We start from the raw sequence: 17,186 nt of genomic DNA, 5'->3' as shown, positions 1-17,186 counted from the left end.
CATCAATAATTCTGAAATGCTTAAATGTATAGTTGAGTCTCTAGTTGTTTATAGATTAATTGCATATCTCTCGCATTTATTCGTATTAGATCATACCTCAGGAGAATGACACCCGCTCTAGCCTGACGTATAAGTACATCATTCATGAAGACTCTGTCCCAACAATCAACAGCAACAATGTCATCCAGGAGGAGCTGGACACCTTCGAGTGGGCACTGAAGAGTTGGTCTCAGTGCTCCAAACCCTGTGGTGGAGGTAACAACCGCATACATTTTCAAAGCAGTTTATCACTGTGTATTGGTCTATGTAATAATGTGTTCAATTATGGCACTTCATATACACTTATATAGTGCATTTTGATCACACACACACACACACACCACCCTCTCCTGTCCCACTCCTACGCCTGCTGCTCACTTTCCTCATCCATCTGATTCTCCTACTTTTATGTCTTTTTTTTTCACAGTAAATTTTATGTCAATATGTATGTCAATCATACAAAAAGCCAATCTTGCTTTTACTCCAATAACTGTCTCTAATTTGAAGCTGCAGTTGGAGAAATACCAAACAATCAAACTCTAAATACAAAGCCGTTGTTAGTTATTTCTCAGAGTTTGCAAAGGATGTGATTCCACTTAAAACAAGGGCAGACCATAATATCCCTCTGCTCTTTCCTCCCAGGTTCTTCCTGTCTTGTGTTCAACACAGTAACACCTTAATCACTTTTCCCAAAATCTAAAGCTGCGTCCAATCCAGTTTCCTCTGGTGGCTGCCTCTCCTCTCCTCTCCATTTTGCCCTCCATGTGTATGCTCACTTGTCTATTTCAGCAGTGAATTACCTTTGACTATAGATCTGGTGATGCTGTGTTTTAGAGGCTAGCCGCCACACGGAATGCTTCATATCTCCATGTGTCGATATTCACAATGGCTCTGTGGTGTCAGTACTATCTTTATCTCTATTCTGATGGTGAAATTGAAACACAGGGACAGGAAGTGGTTTTCCAAAAACAGGATTCAGACCAGGTTCGCTGACCAACCGGCTGCCTTGCTGTGCGGCGTGGCATCTCTCATTTCCCTAGAACAGATCCATGAGATGGATCCCAGTTTTATCAGTTCCTCCCATCATCTACTTGTCTAGTTCTGCACAACAGATACTCTAGCACTAAGCAGGCAATGACAGAACAGTTACAGTAATCACTACATAATTAAATACTGAATAAAGAGAAAAATATTCATAGTAGGTAATTCCGGGAAAACCAGTTTTTAATTACACTTTCAGACCATTTCTAGTGTTCCTGGACAGAGACTTTTAAGAATGGCACTTCTTTCATCATTGCGAGATATGCTGATTTAATTTGAGTCCTCTTCTTTGTATGCTTGATATCTACATGGTCCTCAGGGTTATCAGTAACATTTTAATATGCAGGGCATCTGTCCTGCCTCACCAGGCTTCCTTCACTGTTTTGGAAGAGAAGATTATTGCATTTCCTCTGCTGACTTTGACTTGCTTCTCTATTTACATGATAATGTTTTTAAGTTAATGAGTGGATAGAATTATATCGTTCTCCCAATTAAAATCCTTCAGTCGGCTGACATGTGGCCTTGAAGACAGAGCCACTCAAGTAGTGTTCTTGTGGAAAGTTAATAAGCTGAGCCTCCTCATTAGGGACCATTAAACAATGCATATTGTAATGGCATTGTACAAAATGCCTGGCATATATGTTTCAAGAATAGTAAATGCCATAAAAATGCAGTTTAGGAAATTATTCCTGCTGGTTTGGTTTCTACTTGAGAGGAAGACCATCTGCTTCCCACACTGATCCTCTTTTTGTACTAGACACAGTGTGTGCCCTGCCCTTTCTCCAACAGCTCTTTAAGGTGACTTTGCACACTGACAGTAAACACCATTTTTCTTCTAACAGTGCCATGGCCTTCAATAATCAGTTTTTTTTAAAAAAAAAAAAACTGGTTTGTTTTACATATATCAGAATAATGAATGTTGGGAGACCTTCTTTGGTCAACCACTCCCTATGACCTTCAGGCCCAAATGCTTATCTGGGGCCCATGGCTTTGTAGATCTGATGCTTTCTTACCACCTTCCTCTTCATACATGACATGTTCTCCACCCACCAGAAGCACCTTAACCTGACCTATGTTCTGTCTTGCATGTGACATGGATGGCATGCAATTTCCTTTATCCAACACAGTTTGAGCTGTATTGTTCTGCTCAAGAAGTTATTGGTCTGTAAGACTTCCCCTGTCCCTTGCCATCAGCCAAGCTAGTGGCTTCTTCTGTGTGTTCCTTTCTGGCCCTGCAGAAAGTTCATCACTAAGCTGTGTAAAGGCCTGTGCTCAGCTTTGATCCCCACAGTGGCTTTCTTACCCATCTCTTGCACCTCCCCGTGAACATTCCATCTTCACTGGCAAGTACACAGGTACTGCTTTAAAAGTTTCCACATTTACTAAATGTTAAGTCCTGAGAAAATGGACTTTTTCATTTTAAATTCATTTTCAGTCTCTTTTAAATGGGAACACTTATGATAGTACCGGGCACAGTATGTGTACTCGGATATTCGCTAAAGGAATGTATGAATCAGTATTCAAATGCATAACGTTAGTAAGTGGCTAAAAGCAACCTTACTTTCTGTTCCAGGTTTCCAGTATACAAAATATGGATGCCGAAGGAAAAGCGATAGTAAAATGGTTCATCGCAGCTTCTGTGAGGTCAATAAAAAGCCAAAACCCATTAGACGCATGTGCAACATTCAGGAGTGCACACACCCACTGTAAGCACTAAATTATGCCACCCTGCTGCCATAGCCGGAGTGGGACTGTCTTTAAAGTTTTATTTTATTCAAAGCTGTTACATTTACCCGTTTAAGTAGTTCTGTTTCTTTTGATATTTGATAGCTACTTGCTTTTATCTAAGTATTACCTTCTACTCGTTGACTTTTGGGGTGACAGGTTGGTTATATATTAAATATTGAGTTTCTTCCAAAGAAGTAGCATTCTTTAACAGCCCCAACAGACCACACTTAACTTTTTCTTTCTTGGTTCTAACAATATGGACTTAATTTACTGATAGTGATATCTGGGGCTGATTGTCACATGTATTTCAACAGGTGAGTCATATTGCAAGAGCAGAATGTAGCTTCCTTTCTTATGAAACTGTTTCTTGTCTTGAAAACCATTCATGTCCAAATAAACAACACTCAAGGTACCCTGTTACTTAGTTACAGAGTTCTGCCCCAACCAGACCCACATTCACCGTTCCCTTGGAGTCCCCTGGTTTCCTGACTTACTTACATGTCTCTTCGTTCAGTCATCCATTCCAAGAGTTACTAGTTTTTTCAGGAACTTGAAAAAAAGTATAACAGAAAACATTTTATATAGAAGATTTAAATTTAGACACTTGGGAAAAGCATCTAAGAGGTTCAAGAATATGGTTATAAAAAATGCGTTGCAACCTGCTCTCACTTTTGACCTCTTGGAGACACACATGTAAGGACATAATTCTATGTTTTCCCCTAGAATCTCAAAATCTCTGTCCCATTGTTGAAAATATTTTGATTCTCGATTCTATAGGACATAATTTTGCTTGTCTTTCTAAATTCTTAGAGCCTTGTTCTCCCCAGAAGGAAATTTCCCAGTGATGAAAGAGACCAGCATGAGCATTTTTTCTAGTGCGCTGTGTACTTGTAGACTTAATTTAATGGCAAATAATCACATTTATGACGCACAAGTATATTTTGATAGTGTTAAAATCGAGGTAATTAATATCTACTTATACTAAATACTTGGCTTTTCTATGTGATATGCACTTGTAAAAGTCTTCACAGTTTTGAAATACATACCGCACTGTTGTTAGCTACACTAATTGTGCTTCTCAGTAGATCAACCAAACAGTTTCTCTCCAGGCAGCTGAGTCCTCCTTTGTCATCTCCACATTCTCTTCAGTCCCCACGTCAATGAGTTCTGCTTTCTTATCTTGTGCATCCTTTGAGTTTTCTTTCAGTAATTTCCCTCTTCCGTCTCGTTAGTCAGTATGCATACACTTGAGGCACACAGTTTATTTGTTCCTTCTATAACCATGAAGTCCTAACATATAACCATGTCAACACTTTAGGACTCTTCACACTTTAAGACTGATCTAGTCTGTCTAAGTGAGATGTGGCGTTTAGAAATCAGAACTTGTGCTCATCTTTGAAGGCCTCAGATATGTCTAATTATAGAGATGTCTTATGAGAGAGTTGAAATCATAGCTAACTCAGTGTTAAGGCCCTGACAGTGACATTAGAACTTGGGAATGCTCCATAAGAAGCTGCTTTGTTCTGTTACTCTCAGAAAACTTTATTAGGTGCATTCAGGGAGGTACTGTCTATCAAGGCCTACATGTATGACCTTTTTCTCAGGCTCACTAAGGTCCAATAATAGTGAAAATTAAACAGTGAGTAAGCTTGATATTTCATGAATGAGAGCGTAACAGACAAATCCTTTGGTTGTTCAAAAGCGAAGTGTTGGGCCCATTGTCAGAAAATTGTTCCGCCATAAGGTGCATTCATTCAGAAGAGGGATGTGCCCAAGCATTGCACTGTGGGCATGCTCACAGTATAAATACCTCACTGCTCCTCTTGCTCCCACAGCTGGGCAGCAGAAGAATGGGAACACTGTAGCAAAAGCTGTGGCAGCTCGGGCTACCAGCTCCGCACTGTGCGCTGCCTCCAGCCACTCCATGATGGTACCAACCGCTCTGTGCACAGCAAGTACTGCCTGGGGGAGCGTCCTGAGAGCCGCCGGCCCTGTAACAGAGTCCCCTGCCCAGCCCAGTGGAAAACAGGGCCCTGGAATGAAGTGAGTCGTCATTCGTTAGTACGCAGCGTGGGAATGGAGAAACTGTCATATTTTCTAATCATGTTAGAGGGGCTAGGAAAAATTAACACTTTAAGACAGCATTTGCCATTGGGTGGCAGGAACAAATCACGTTTAGGTATTTTGTGACATGGAGGCATCTGAGAGGCCCTGCATCTTCTGAGATTATCACTTACTTCCCTCTTCCTACATAGGCTCCAATCTATCACAGAATGCAAGGCCCTGCTAAGTTAGTACTCCCCCCCCACACACACACACTCTCCTCTCTATCTTCACTCTAGCTGACAAAGTAAATTTTCTGTGTTCCAAATCATGCTTGTTCAAGCCTACTCCTTTCATGTGTTTCCGGTCTAACAGTATCTCCCACTCCACCAAAGCTCATCACCATAGTCCAAACTTCTCCCTATCTGTGGTCCCTTCTGGAAGGTCCTTCTCCTCCTTTAAAGGACAGGGACCAGATTAGCTCTAGACTGCTGCTCAGGAAAGAGCATTGTGACTCCTGTTTTAGTCTGTTCTTACCCTCAATCCAATGACAGTATGCCTTGCTTCCCCAGAACATAGCCATAGCCTGGGGTCCCACAGTATTTGGTGACTGGCTGACTTATTGTTTTATTGTCCATGTTACCACTGTTCTTGATATTTCTAAGCATTCAAAATAAGAGGGCTTATAGAAAGTTGGAGCATCAAAAGCAGGTACAGGAGAAAGTGGAGATCGTGCCCAACATGCAAGGAAGGAATGGGCAAGGACCAGTATCCACACGTGATAAGATGGAAAATTACTGTCCATTCCCCCTAGAGACCCAGAACTAAGCTTCTCCTGGCCCTGCCTAACTCAACAGTACAGAAGTTTCTCAGCTTAGTTTGGGAATCGTTTTTGGTAAATTCTGTAAAGAAAATAAAGGAGTTGGGAGCTGCATATCAGGACCTGGCAAGGGAGCCAGTGTATGAACCCAGGGTTACCTGGCCTCAGGACCTTTGTGCAGCAACTCCTCCATAGAAAGGGAACTCCAGAGTTGCCAAGTGGGGTGTGTGTGTGTGTTTCGGGGGAGATCCCTGTGAGCATGCATGTGCCTGGTCTCGGTAGAATCAACGTCTGTAATTTCAGCCTTTGTCTCTGTAGTGTTCAGTGACCTGCGGAGAAGGAACAGAGGTGAGACAGGTTCTCTGCAGGACTGGAGAACACTGTGATGGCGAAAAGCCTGAGTCTATCAGACCCTGCCAGCTGCCTCCCTGTAATGGTAAGCGCATCACTAATCAATCTTACCATTTTGATGTTGCTGAACCTTAGAAAACAGAATTTCCTTTTAGAATAAGCTTTGAAATTTGCATTTGCTTACCAAGAAATAGTTAAATGAAAACACCTTTGAAAATAATCATCTGAGAATCTTGTTTGAAATAGGGTCAGCATCCCTGAATTACCAAAACCAGTACACTGGTGATATTGGGTGTGGCTGTGTCAGACAATGCATCTCCTTTCAGTGTGAGTTTCTACTGGGGACTACTTATTTTTATCTATTCTTTACTTTTATAATGATGTGGAACTGTGGTTAGAATTATTACAGCAGGCTTTGAGATGCTTTACAAAAATTATTTAGATATATAGAACTCAACCTTAATGCCCTTCCTAATAATTACCTATACACATGAAGAGTGATTTCAATCTTGTACATGTGCTAAAATCAAGCATTTGTCTGAGTGATTAACTAGTCGTGTTTTGAAAGTGCAATATATTATATTTAAAATATAAACTGGGAAGCTGACTCAGTTGGTAATGTGCTTGCTGAACAAGCATGGTGAACTGAGTTCCGGCTCCTGCACTCTTGAATGGCAGCACACACCTGTAATCACAGCTCTGGGGAAGCAGAGACCCTATTTCAGGTAGAGAGCAATAAGAAAGACACCTGACATCTATTCTATCTCTTGACCAATGTACCTCTATTTCTCTCTACCCCCCATTAGTACACACTCTGGTAAGCCTCAAGTCTAAAAAGATTTTCTCTCTGCATCTACACCCATAAGTAATATGAAAATCTGATAGAATTTGTAAGAAATCTTTATAAGAAAATTAACAAAGCACTATTTCTTCAAATAATTTTGTATTTTGGACGTTTTCGGCTTCCAGGCTTTAAACATTGAAAACAATTGTCATTTGAAATGGCAAGAACCACCATGGCCATGGGGGGGAGACATAGGACTTATCTATCTAGCTGTATCTTTTGGAAAGTGTTTTCAGTGTAGAAACTGGTATGGAAGGGATGAAAAAGCAAACTACACCCAATTAGAAGCTTTAAAACTTACTGTCACTGTAATAATTTGCCATCTGTAGTTGTACCTGTTTAGACTGAACATTTTCCAGGTAGACCCATTGACTTTACTAGCTAGGAGGGCAGGCCCTATGTTTGTGTGAAAGGCTGCCTGTCAGCACAGATTCACTTGCTCCTTTTTAGTGGTAGTGGGTGGAGGTCTTGTAAAGTCAACATGCTGAGGAGACAGCACAACTGTGGTAGTTAGTGTGTCTATGTTCCATTCCAGAGCTGTACTGCTCTGCGTTCTAGGTCTAAAGCCAATTTTGAGAGTTTAGGCGTCTCAGGTTTCTATGCTATTTCAGTCAAACAGATAAGGGGCTCTTTCTCAATCTACTGTACCAATCCAATGACTTTTGGGGTCTGGTATAAAGCTCTTTGTCCAGAGTTCTTATGACCTGGCAGTAGTGTGAGAAGGGTGGAAAATTTCCTTTAATAATTGATTTTGTTGTTTGATTATATTTGGTTATAATTCTCATTTACCTTTAAGGTATTCCTGTCTGTGTCTAGAAAAAAATTACTATGAAGCTTGTTTGTCCTCAGTGTCTTTCTCTCCTCCATATAGAAGCAGATTCTGGCCTTAGTGAGACTTGGGCTATCAGTCACGCTCCACAGTAGCGAAGTACTTGCTTTTAGATGAGTCTCTCATCTGAGGCCTTCTTTAATGCACAGAGGATGGTTCTGAACCCCGCCCCCTATCAGTAACAGGCTAATGGGGTTAGTGTGATGGAGAAAAAGAATATAAGTGAAGAGGCTCTCTGAGCCAGAGTCTACAGCCCTAGTCACATCGTCGGAGGCAGTTTGTTTATTTTTAGATAGGCATACAGAAAACGCCATTTACACACGTGAAGAATTAAAAATCCCACAAATCCTCAGTCACTAATAACCTCATCTAGCTTCTGACCTCAGCAAGCATAAAGTATTCAAATCCGTATACCACAGTAGGCCCGTCGGTGTCATGACAATATGATTCTTTCCATAATTTGGGATGTGGACACGGAACAGTGAGTGAAGCAAGGAGGGTGTAGCCTGTCATCAACTGACCCTCTTAAAGAGAACGATCAACAGGGTCATCTCAGTTTTAAAGTTATGTGACAGATTCCTTACCTTAAAGTATGTTCTTACATATTGTATAATAGAACATGCTGTGGCTTTAAGGTACCATAATTCTTTGCTTTTTTTAAATGGGCATAGGGACACATTTGTATCTACAAATATCCTGGTTCTTATGTATAAACATAAAATGCTGTCAGTTCCCTGAAATTAAATGTAAACATGTGACTTACCTAGAATAAAGTTGGCATATTTTAGAGAGACGTTTTGTTTTAAAACGAGAGCCTAAGAATGTCCAGTAGTAGACATGAAACTTGCTTTCAAGCCAGAGAGTTCTATTTTAATCAAAGTGGTCATTGTTTCCTTTGGTAAAACTTTTTAAAGATTTAATTAGTTACACTAAGGATGTTTAATATTCATTTCAATTGTGAATTGAAAATTATTGTAGAAGCAACTTATTAGAAAGGCAAACTTCAATACTACACAGCTAAAAATGATGCTCCCCTTATCTTCAGAATGAACCCAGTTTTCCCTTTCAATAATCACATACATGTCTCAATTCTGTCTAAAGTTGTCAGTGACCTGACAACTTCTATTGGAGACAGCACAATGATGATCATGCCAAGTACTAGGTAAACATGGAGCTGCTTTGTTCAGCCAGGTGTGATGGAACATGCTTATGATCACAACTCTGTGGAGGCTAACCTAGGTGATGCAGTGAGGTCCCGCCTTTAAAAGAGTAAAAATAAAAACAAACTACTTGTTGCAGTGAATTCATCCTGTTGTTTAAATTTGTAATCCAAAGGCTCATGTATTGATTTCATATATCACTGGAATGTATTTATCGTTGTCAATAATTGTCATTTCTTTGAACCTTTTATGTGTAAACATACGTTGGTTCTTTTTTTTTCTTTTTTGCAGATGAGCCATGCTTGGGCGACAAGTCCATATTCTGTCAAATGGAGGTGCTTGCCCGATACTGCTCCATACCAGGGTATAACAAGTTGTGCTGTGAGTCATGTAGCAAGCGCAGTGGGACCCTGCCACCACCATACCTTCAAGAAGCTGCTGAAATCCATAGTGATGCTATCTTTGGTCCTAGTGACCTTCCTAGGTCTCTAGTGATGCCGACACCCTTTCTCCCTTACTACTCAGGGACCCGTGCTGAGAAGAAATCCTTGAGTAGCATCTCTTCCATGGCAAATCCAAATGCATACGCTGCTCTCAGAGCCAGCAGCCGACCTAGTGCTAACTTACCCCAGAAGGAAATGCAGCAGGCCGGAAGAAAGACAATGGTGTCAGTACCACCTTCCTCATCTGTAAAGACTGATCACTTCCATTCTGCCTCACCCGGGGCTGCTGCCCCCTCCCCGGCTCTCAGTGATTCAATAGGTGCTTCTACCCAGGCAAGAACCCCAAAGAAAGATGGAAGGAATATTAGCAAGAGACATCCAGTCAGGTCAGCCACCTCAGAGAGATGAGAAAGCGGACCTATGGGGCTAGAGGTCAAAGGGAAACCTGGGCAGCCTCCCTCCCTGCATGGTGCATACAGCTTGTTAAAAAGCAGGACCCTCCACACAAGGTTTACTCATGTCCTCTGTCAATGGAAGGGCAGGAAGTGCTGGTTCACTTTTTAGTTGCTTCCATCCATCTCCTGTTCTGCATCGACCTGTTTACCAGAATCCATTGGAAGAAAGCGCCAAAGCTGTTTTCAGAAGGAAAGAGCCTAGCTGCAGTGGCCCCGGCCTAGCATCCCAGCATTTGGGAAACCCAGGCAAAAGAGTAGCTGCCAGTCCTGGGCCAGCCTGGAATGCCTCTCTCAAAAACAGAAAAGAAATGGAAAATGGTTAAACGTGTTGCTTGCTCTCTAAGGAAGAAAAGAGCCTGGAGCCAATTGTGCATATCAGCTGATTTTTTGTTTTGTTTTGTTTTTAAAAAGCTACAGTAAAAATTATACAAACAGATGCCAGTGGTTTACGCTTCAAGAAATTTTGGAAATAATTCTTAGACTTGTATTCCTATTTATCTATATTAGAAATACTGTATAAGCAAATTTTCAGCTGTTGTGTAAATACTGTACATTGCAGAAAGCAGTATTATTTTAAAAAGATGTTCTCAAATGATTGTTTACTATCTTACATTCCTGGATGTTCTAGGGTGCCTGTCATTGAGTATTGCCTTATGTGACATTCCATGAGTTGATTTCAGAGCAGAATATTATGAAGAAGTTGGGATTGCAGCTACTGACAATGGAAAGAGGATTTGCCATGTGTAATCAGGTGCACAAGTGACTCATTTTACCTACTGCCTTCCATTCTTACAACAAAAGAAACAGGACTGGTGTCTCCGTGTGTTTGTGCACACAGCATGCAGTGGATGAGCTCATATAAGACAAACCCCAACCTTCTTGCCATCATATCAAAGGGCATCACTGAGACCGCGCACATCTCAATGATGCCTGGTTCTTGTGCTAACAGTTGTACTTGCTGTACTGTGATCATCACAAATGTGTTGTGTGTGTTCTTTCCTAGCTGAGAAAAGCATCATCAGGCTAGAACTGCCACCTGAGCACATGAGTGCTTTGAAAGCCAGTTCAAGGAAGTGTCTTTGTCATGGTTGAGATATTTATTTTCTGCATGGTTCATATCTAAATGTTCACAGCCACAATGCATCTAACTGCCGCGCCATGCTGGTATTTCTGTCAGTGACCAACATGCTCACACAAAGCCAGAAATGCTCCCTCCAGGGAGTAGATGTACAGTACGTGTATATAGGATACAGATCTGAAGATATTTATTTTAAGAGTTGATTTTTTTTCTTGATAGTCTTTTTATGTCTTTAATATTTACACTAATATCAATGACATTTTAGTAAACTAGAGAGACATAATTAGAGGTATGTGCTGTGTTCTGTGCAGAAAGGACAAATGTAAAACCAAGCACACAGACAACTCAAAGAACCCAAATTGAACAGATTCTTACTTTAAAAAAACAAATTTAGCAGGACTTGATTGAATCCAGTACCTCCCACATGCTGAGCAAGCACTCCATCACTGAGCTGTATCCCCAACACAAATGCTCCTTAAGTTGCCTGGGCAGGCTTTGAACTTATGATCTGCCTGACGTCACTTCTCAAGAAACTAGGATTACAAGCAACACCTGTGTTAAGCATTTGCATTTTTTAAGGATGCAGCATTTATTTGTTTCCCTTTAAGGACGCATGAAATAGTCAGGAATTCAGCTAGCTGTTTAATGAAGTAGTGAATAAGAAACATTCCTAAAGCTGGGCAAGATGATGCACATCTGTCATTCCAGCATTCAGAAGCTGAGGCAGGAGGCTTGCTGGGAGTGTGCAGCCAGCCTGGGCTACATAGCAAGACCCTATCTCAAAAAAAAACATATTTTAAGTATATAATGAGTACTTCCTGAATTGCACTTAGAGACAAAAGGGTTATGAGCATGCTTTTGAAGTCATTTTCGAAACATATCTAGAAATTTGCAGACTGAAGCAGAGCTGCGTTATCCTTTGAAAGCACACACTGAGCAAGGCCTTTTGCATTGTATTGTAACCATCATAAATGAACAGTCTAAGCTATGACTCAATACCTCGAAAGAATTGCTGCTACTCCATGCAAGAATTTTAAATGTCAAGTTAGGTGACTTCCTGATAGTTAACAATCCCTGAGCCTTACAAAGATCTCTCTTTCTTGAAAACTTCACCAGAACAAAATTCTCTCTAGTTTACTTGAGTGTACACACATCGTGTCCACAGGGAATCTGAAGACAGTCACACACATACACCTCCCATAAGATGTACATATTCCTTCCACTTTTTACCTATGCGCTTTCTTTTCTACTAAGCTGAAAGTTCCTTTTTATCAAGGTGTACACTACTGATGCTGTTTGTTGTATTGGGAACACATAGCAATAAAAAACGTGAAAGAGGAGGTGTGGCCTGACCTTGATTTCCTTGCTAGTTTCCTGGTGCTTCTGGGAATGGATCTTCTCCTCCTACCAAATGAAACAATAACCTACACTTTCACTGAAGATCCTAGAGGGTGGAGTGTCTCTTGTTTCCATCCCAACACGTGAACCACAGATGTAAGAGGCTGTAGGAGATGGATTGTGCTGACATCTGTCCCGCAGAACAATTTAAGAGAACAAAAAATGCTGATACTGTATTACTAAAGAAAGGATATATATATATGAATGTGAAATTATATAATGTGAAATTATACACACACACACACACACACACACACACATATATATAAATGTAAGATCTCAGAGTAGCTAATATGCCCAGCAGCTTTGGACCATGATCACCTGAGGGTTGGAGGTGATGTCCCACTGGACTCAGGACAGCAAGGAGGAACAGAACACCACAGTGAGTGGATGGCCTTTCATTATGTAAAGAGCAGACACTGGAGTATAGACGTCAGTTTGAAGTACAAAGCAGACTGACTGCGGTTTAATCTCTACCTGCCGCCTCCTACCCAAGTTTCAGTTTCTTCAGCAATGGTATGAGCAGCAGAACTCTGATATGAAAATGAAATCACATATGTAGTCAGCACAGGGCCCAGCACACAGCACCTCCTAACAAATCAAACCGTTGTCCATATCATCCCCTCAACTCCGTTGTACAAATGAAGCCCAGCGGTCCTCTGGTGTCTGTGGCTACTTTGGAATCAGAATTGCTCAGTCTCACTTCCAGCAAACAAGATGGGTTGGGAAAACTAAAGACAAACAACTTTACAAGTTGATATAATGAACTTAGTTAACATGCTCTCTGGTCATTGATTTTGAAGATTTTTAGCTTTTCCTCTCCACTTGCCCTTTCTAAACAACGGTCAAGCTAAGCAGCCAGCTAGTATGATTCCTGCAAAGATGCCTGGTGGTGACTCCACATTATCAGCATGTGTTTCTGGTATTTTTATTTCATCGAGATACTTTGGAGACCACCACAAAAATGAGGCCTCTAGATACACTTTATATTGTCTTTATGAAGAAGCCTTTTTTTTTTTTTTTTGTTTTTGTTTTTGTTTTTCGAGACAGGGTTTCTTTGTGTAGTTTTAGTGCCGGTCCTGGGTTCTGTAGTACTTGGATGAAAAAGCCTTTTAAACTTAAGCTATATAAGAAAAAAATCAATATTAGAGTGATAAAAATGTGATAAGCTAGAGAATATTACTTGCTAAAGAAGTTAAAGTAAAGGGTACCACTGAATCCACTTACAATCACGGCAAACAGAAAACCCAATCAGTGTACACAGGCATTATCAACGAAACCCATCCTCTTTGGTCCCAGATGATTTACGATAACTCAGCTAGAGCTGAAGGTGAACTTTAACAACTCATTATATATTGCCTGTGATACAATGAAAACATAATTCACTAAAATGAACTTGAGGTCCCTAGATTCCCAGAACAAAAATGATACATGTTTCTGTAATTTTATCAGGCAGCTTACCTAAGAATCATTTCAACAGCACCAACTAGCATTGTATTAAAGCTGTTGTTTAAAGCTGGGTGGTGGCGGCAGGGGTGCATGCCTTTAAACCCAGCACTTGGGAGGCAGAGGCAGATGGGTCTCTGTGAGTTCAAGTCCAGCCTAGTCTACAGAGCAAGTTCCAGGACAACCAGGACTGAAACCCTGTCTCAAAAAAATCCCAAAAAACAAAAAACTGTTGCTTTGAAACATTAGTATTCTAGCCAATTTACAGCTTTACAGCTTCAGACAGAGGCATCACTCCCCAAGTTTAAAGGATCTAATCCTATAGTCACTGCTAAATAACGTATGTGCTAATGTAACATGAATTCACACAAAACATTTCTTCTATATCCTGCTTGGAGACCACATGGAAAGATGCTCATAGATAGTAGTTCGAGGTGGAAATAAAAATTCTCAGTGGTAGAGGATAAGGACATGAGTATATCTGCTTTCCATTTCTTTGGCAATGAGATAAGAGCTGTGACCTATGGCAGAGTAAATGGTGCCCTCGTTGAGAGCATTGGTAGTGAGGTCAGACGGCTCACTTGCATCCTACTTTTCGTCAGCTCTGTGATTTGGATGAGTTACTTCATGCACCCGAGCCCTAGTTCTTCTATCCGTGAAATTCAACAGCCCATACTTCATGGAAACCATTTAGGCAAGATAAAAATTGATAACCCAGAAAAAAGTAATGAATAGCATCTCTGACAAGCGTTAGATTTTTTTATAAATATTTGAAACTATGATTTTCTCCACAAAAAGTCTTTGTGATGATCAAGACCTCAGATGATTTAGTTTGATTATTTTAAAACCAAAGTTATGATTCCATAGCCTTATATTCCCTGTGTCTTCTATGCCCCAAAACAGGTGAGGCAGAAGCATGTGTATGCAGACAAATAGTAGTTGTATAGGTGACAGCCTGGAAGATCACTAAAAACATCCAAGTATTTTTGTCTTGCCCATGGTACATCACATATCAAAACACTGTGCCCAAATTTAATGTCATCAAATCATTCTCAGGGGTGACATACTTTCTTTGACATGCAGAAAAGAGGACCTGGCTATTTATATGCCTGGGAAGAACGGTTTACATTACTTGATGCTTTGTCTCCAGAAAAAAACAGAACTCTTTCATGCTTGTTGTTGGTCCCTAGCACTCCAGTTTGCCTATCACAAACCATCCACCTATCTCCTGAGTTCCTGAGGGACTGCCATGGGACACAGAGTTTCTACGGGGTTCTCTTAAGTGTTCAGTCAACTTCTCTCTGTGTCACTTTCCTGGGCAAGACCTGAGAACACTCAGATGAGGCACACCTCTTTTGCCTCTGCAGATCTGTCTCAACTATAGGGTGTGGGACTCAGGTTTGTTGTTTTGACATCACAGAGGTCACACAAACTCTGGCAGGATGCCTTAACATCTCCAGCACAGAGCATGGCGCCTCAGTTTTCAGAAGAGATGGGCGTGGTGAGTCTGCTGGCCTTTGCTTTGGGGTCTGGTGATTGTTATAAATGTTCTTGGATGATGTGGACAGTCTCCATAAAGGGCTTCTGTAATACAGAGCCAGGCCTGTATTTATTTGTCTGTTTCCCTCCCAGACATCTTCCTGACTTGAGTCTTTGGCTTGTTTCCCTACTCCATTCAGGATATTCATAAGTCCATAAGTTAGATTGCAGATTCATTTCATATTGTAGGTGAAGGAAACTAAGAGACATGGCCAAGTCTGCCCCATTAAGGGGGCAAGGATCAAACTGCCCTTGCCTCTGCTTCACCCCTTGACCAGTTCTCTGATCTCTTCCCTGACCACCAAGCTTCCCACAGCTGGCAGCCTCCTCCTACCCCTTCTGTTCCCACCCTCACTCCCTTGCCTGATCCCTGTCTTCTGCCCTAAACCCATGCAGATGAAGCTCTAAGAGTCCAATCCCAGCAGCTGCTTCTTAGCCCAAGTCCATCTTGGAGTTAAGGAAATTTACTGGGATCTGATCCTGTGCTGGGCATGCATAAGGGTGCTTAAACACAACGAGGAACAAAACAGTGAAAATTCCCAACCCCAGGTCACAGGGAAGGAAAAAGCAGCCACCTTAGGGGCTGACAACATGACAGGTTAAAAAAGAGTCAGCGTGTGGTATCATGTTAGGAATGATGATGGTAGCCTGTGACCATTTTTAAAGGGTGACACAATTGTATCTGCAGTTTCTGGGGAGGAAGAACCATGGAGGAAAGAGCTCCTAGTACAGAGTGCAGAGGTCCAGCAACAGCTGCCCAGTTTAAGCACAGGACTGAGAAAGAGCACTCTGGGTGAATGAATGATGTGGGAAGGGAGCCAGTCAAAAGTAACACAGGACTTGTAGGTCAGTGTGGGGATTTGGCTTTGATTTTTCTGAGTTTCTCCACAGCACTTCATAGGAACAAGCTCAGGATTTGACCTCAGACAGTGTGTGTTTGAAACCTTCTATTCATAAACGGTATTGTTTCTTTCCTATTAAATTCTTAGTTCCCTTATCTATACTGTGGACCTAACACAAATCTAGCTCACTTCTAGAGTGGAATCAAAGGGGCTCCTTCATCTGAAAATGTGGAAAGGTGTTAAATCAAACGTTATAAATAAACCTGGTTTCATTATTATAGCTTATATTTTCTATAACTTATGAGTCAGAAGAGACGGTACCACACCCAGGGAAGCCCCCTCCGGCTCCAGCTCCTTTTCCCAGTCACCTTGGCTGGCTCCTCTATCTCAAATGACTCCTGGCAAAGTTAGTTCTCTGTCTACATGTAGAAGTCTCCAGGTCCATACTAAATTAAAGATGCATCTACAAGTATCTATCTCCTGAGCACCTTAGCTCTGTTGATAACTGTACTTCAGCATTTCTCAAGCATAGTTCCCATTCCTCCTGGGACTGAGTCCTAATCCCTGTGTTCTGTGTTCCTTGTGAGGTCCAGCTTCACAGAGTGGTGATCACAACCACTTTCTCCTTCTTCCTCTTCTTTTTGTCTTTTGTTTTTAACTCTTGTGCATATTTGCCCAGCTCCCTTGACCTATTGTTTTCCCTTCTACAATGTCTCCTGCATCTGCTCCTTCCTGTATGTCATCATGGTCTATGCCTAGTTCACCTCAGTTTTGGGAAATCTGGGTACTAAGTTGGGTAGTGGAGGCAGCACAGAAGGGACCCATGGGTAGTTGCAAGTAGGGCAGGTCCTAGGGGAAGCCTAGAGCTTGGGGGAGGTTGGAGGGCTTCTCTATAACAAGTAACAAATATTTTAAACACACCCTAGATAAATCTGTCCCTGAAACCTCACCAAACATCTGCTTCCTGAAGTCACTGTGCCACCCCAAACCTTTTGTTCCCTCTCTTACAAGGTTCCAATTTTTTTCTTCAGCAAGGAGAACCCTGTCCTAAGGAAGCCAACCTATTTTGTTTGGGAGTCTTCAATTCTACAGCAGGAGACTGTTAAGCAGGTAAGCCTTTAAAGACTTCA

General features: G+C 41.4%; 1 protein-coding gene across 2 annotated transcripts in view; it reads left to right on the top strand.

The window, feature by feature from the left end:
• The window catches only part of Adamts3 (ADAM metallopeptidase with thrombospondin type 1 motif 3), a 220,030-nt gene extending 209,920 nt beyond the window's left edge, over positions 1-10,110 (top strand). For both annotated transcript variants that reach the window (XM_059275220.1, XM_059275221.1), the window contains exons 18-22: positions 90-255; positions 2,654-2,786; positions 4,644-4,851; positions 5,990-6,107; positions 9,147-10,110. In XM_059275220.1, the coding sequence (XP_059131203.1) occupies positions 90-255; positions 2,654-2,786; positions 4,644-4,851; positions 5,990-6,107; positions 9,147-9,706 (1,185 nt within the window). In that variant the 3' untranslated portion in view covers positions 9,707-10,110. The remainder of the gene's footprint in view (positions 1-89; positions 256-2,653; positions 2,787-4,643; positions 4,852-5,989; positions 6,108-9,146) is intronic.
• Positions 10,111-17,186: the final 7,076 nt, after the last annotated feature.

This window comes from Peromyscus eremicus, chromosome 10 (genome assembly GCF_949786415.1).
Source record: "Peromyscus eremicus chromosome 10, PerEre_H2_v1, whole genome shotgun sequence".
NCBI classification, from domain to species: Eukaryota; Metazoa; Chordata; class Mammalia; order Rodentia; family Cricetidae; genus Peromyscus; species Peromyscus eremicus.
Note: the sequence above shows the minus strand (reverse complement) of the source record. Positions and strands in the feature narration are given on the sequence as shown.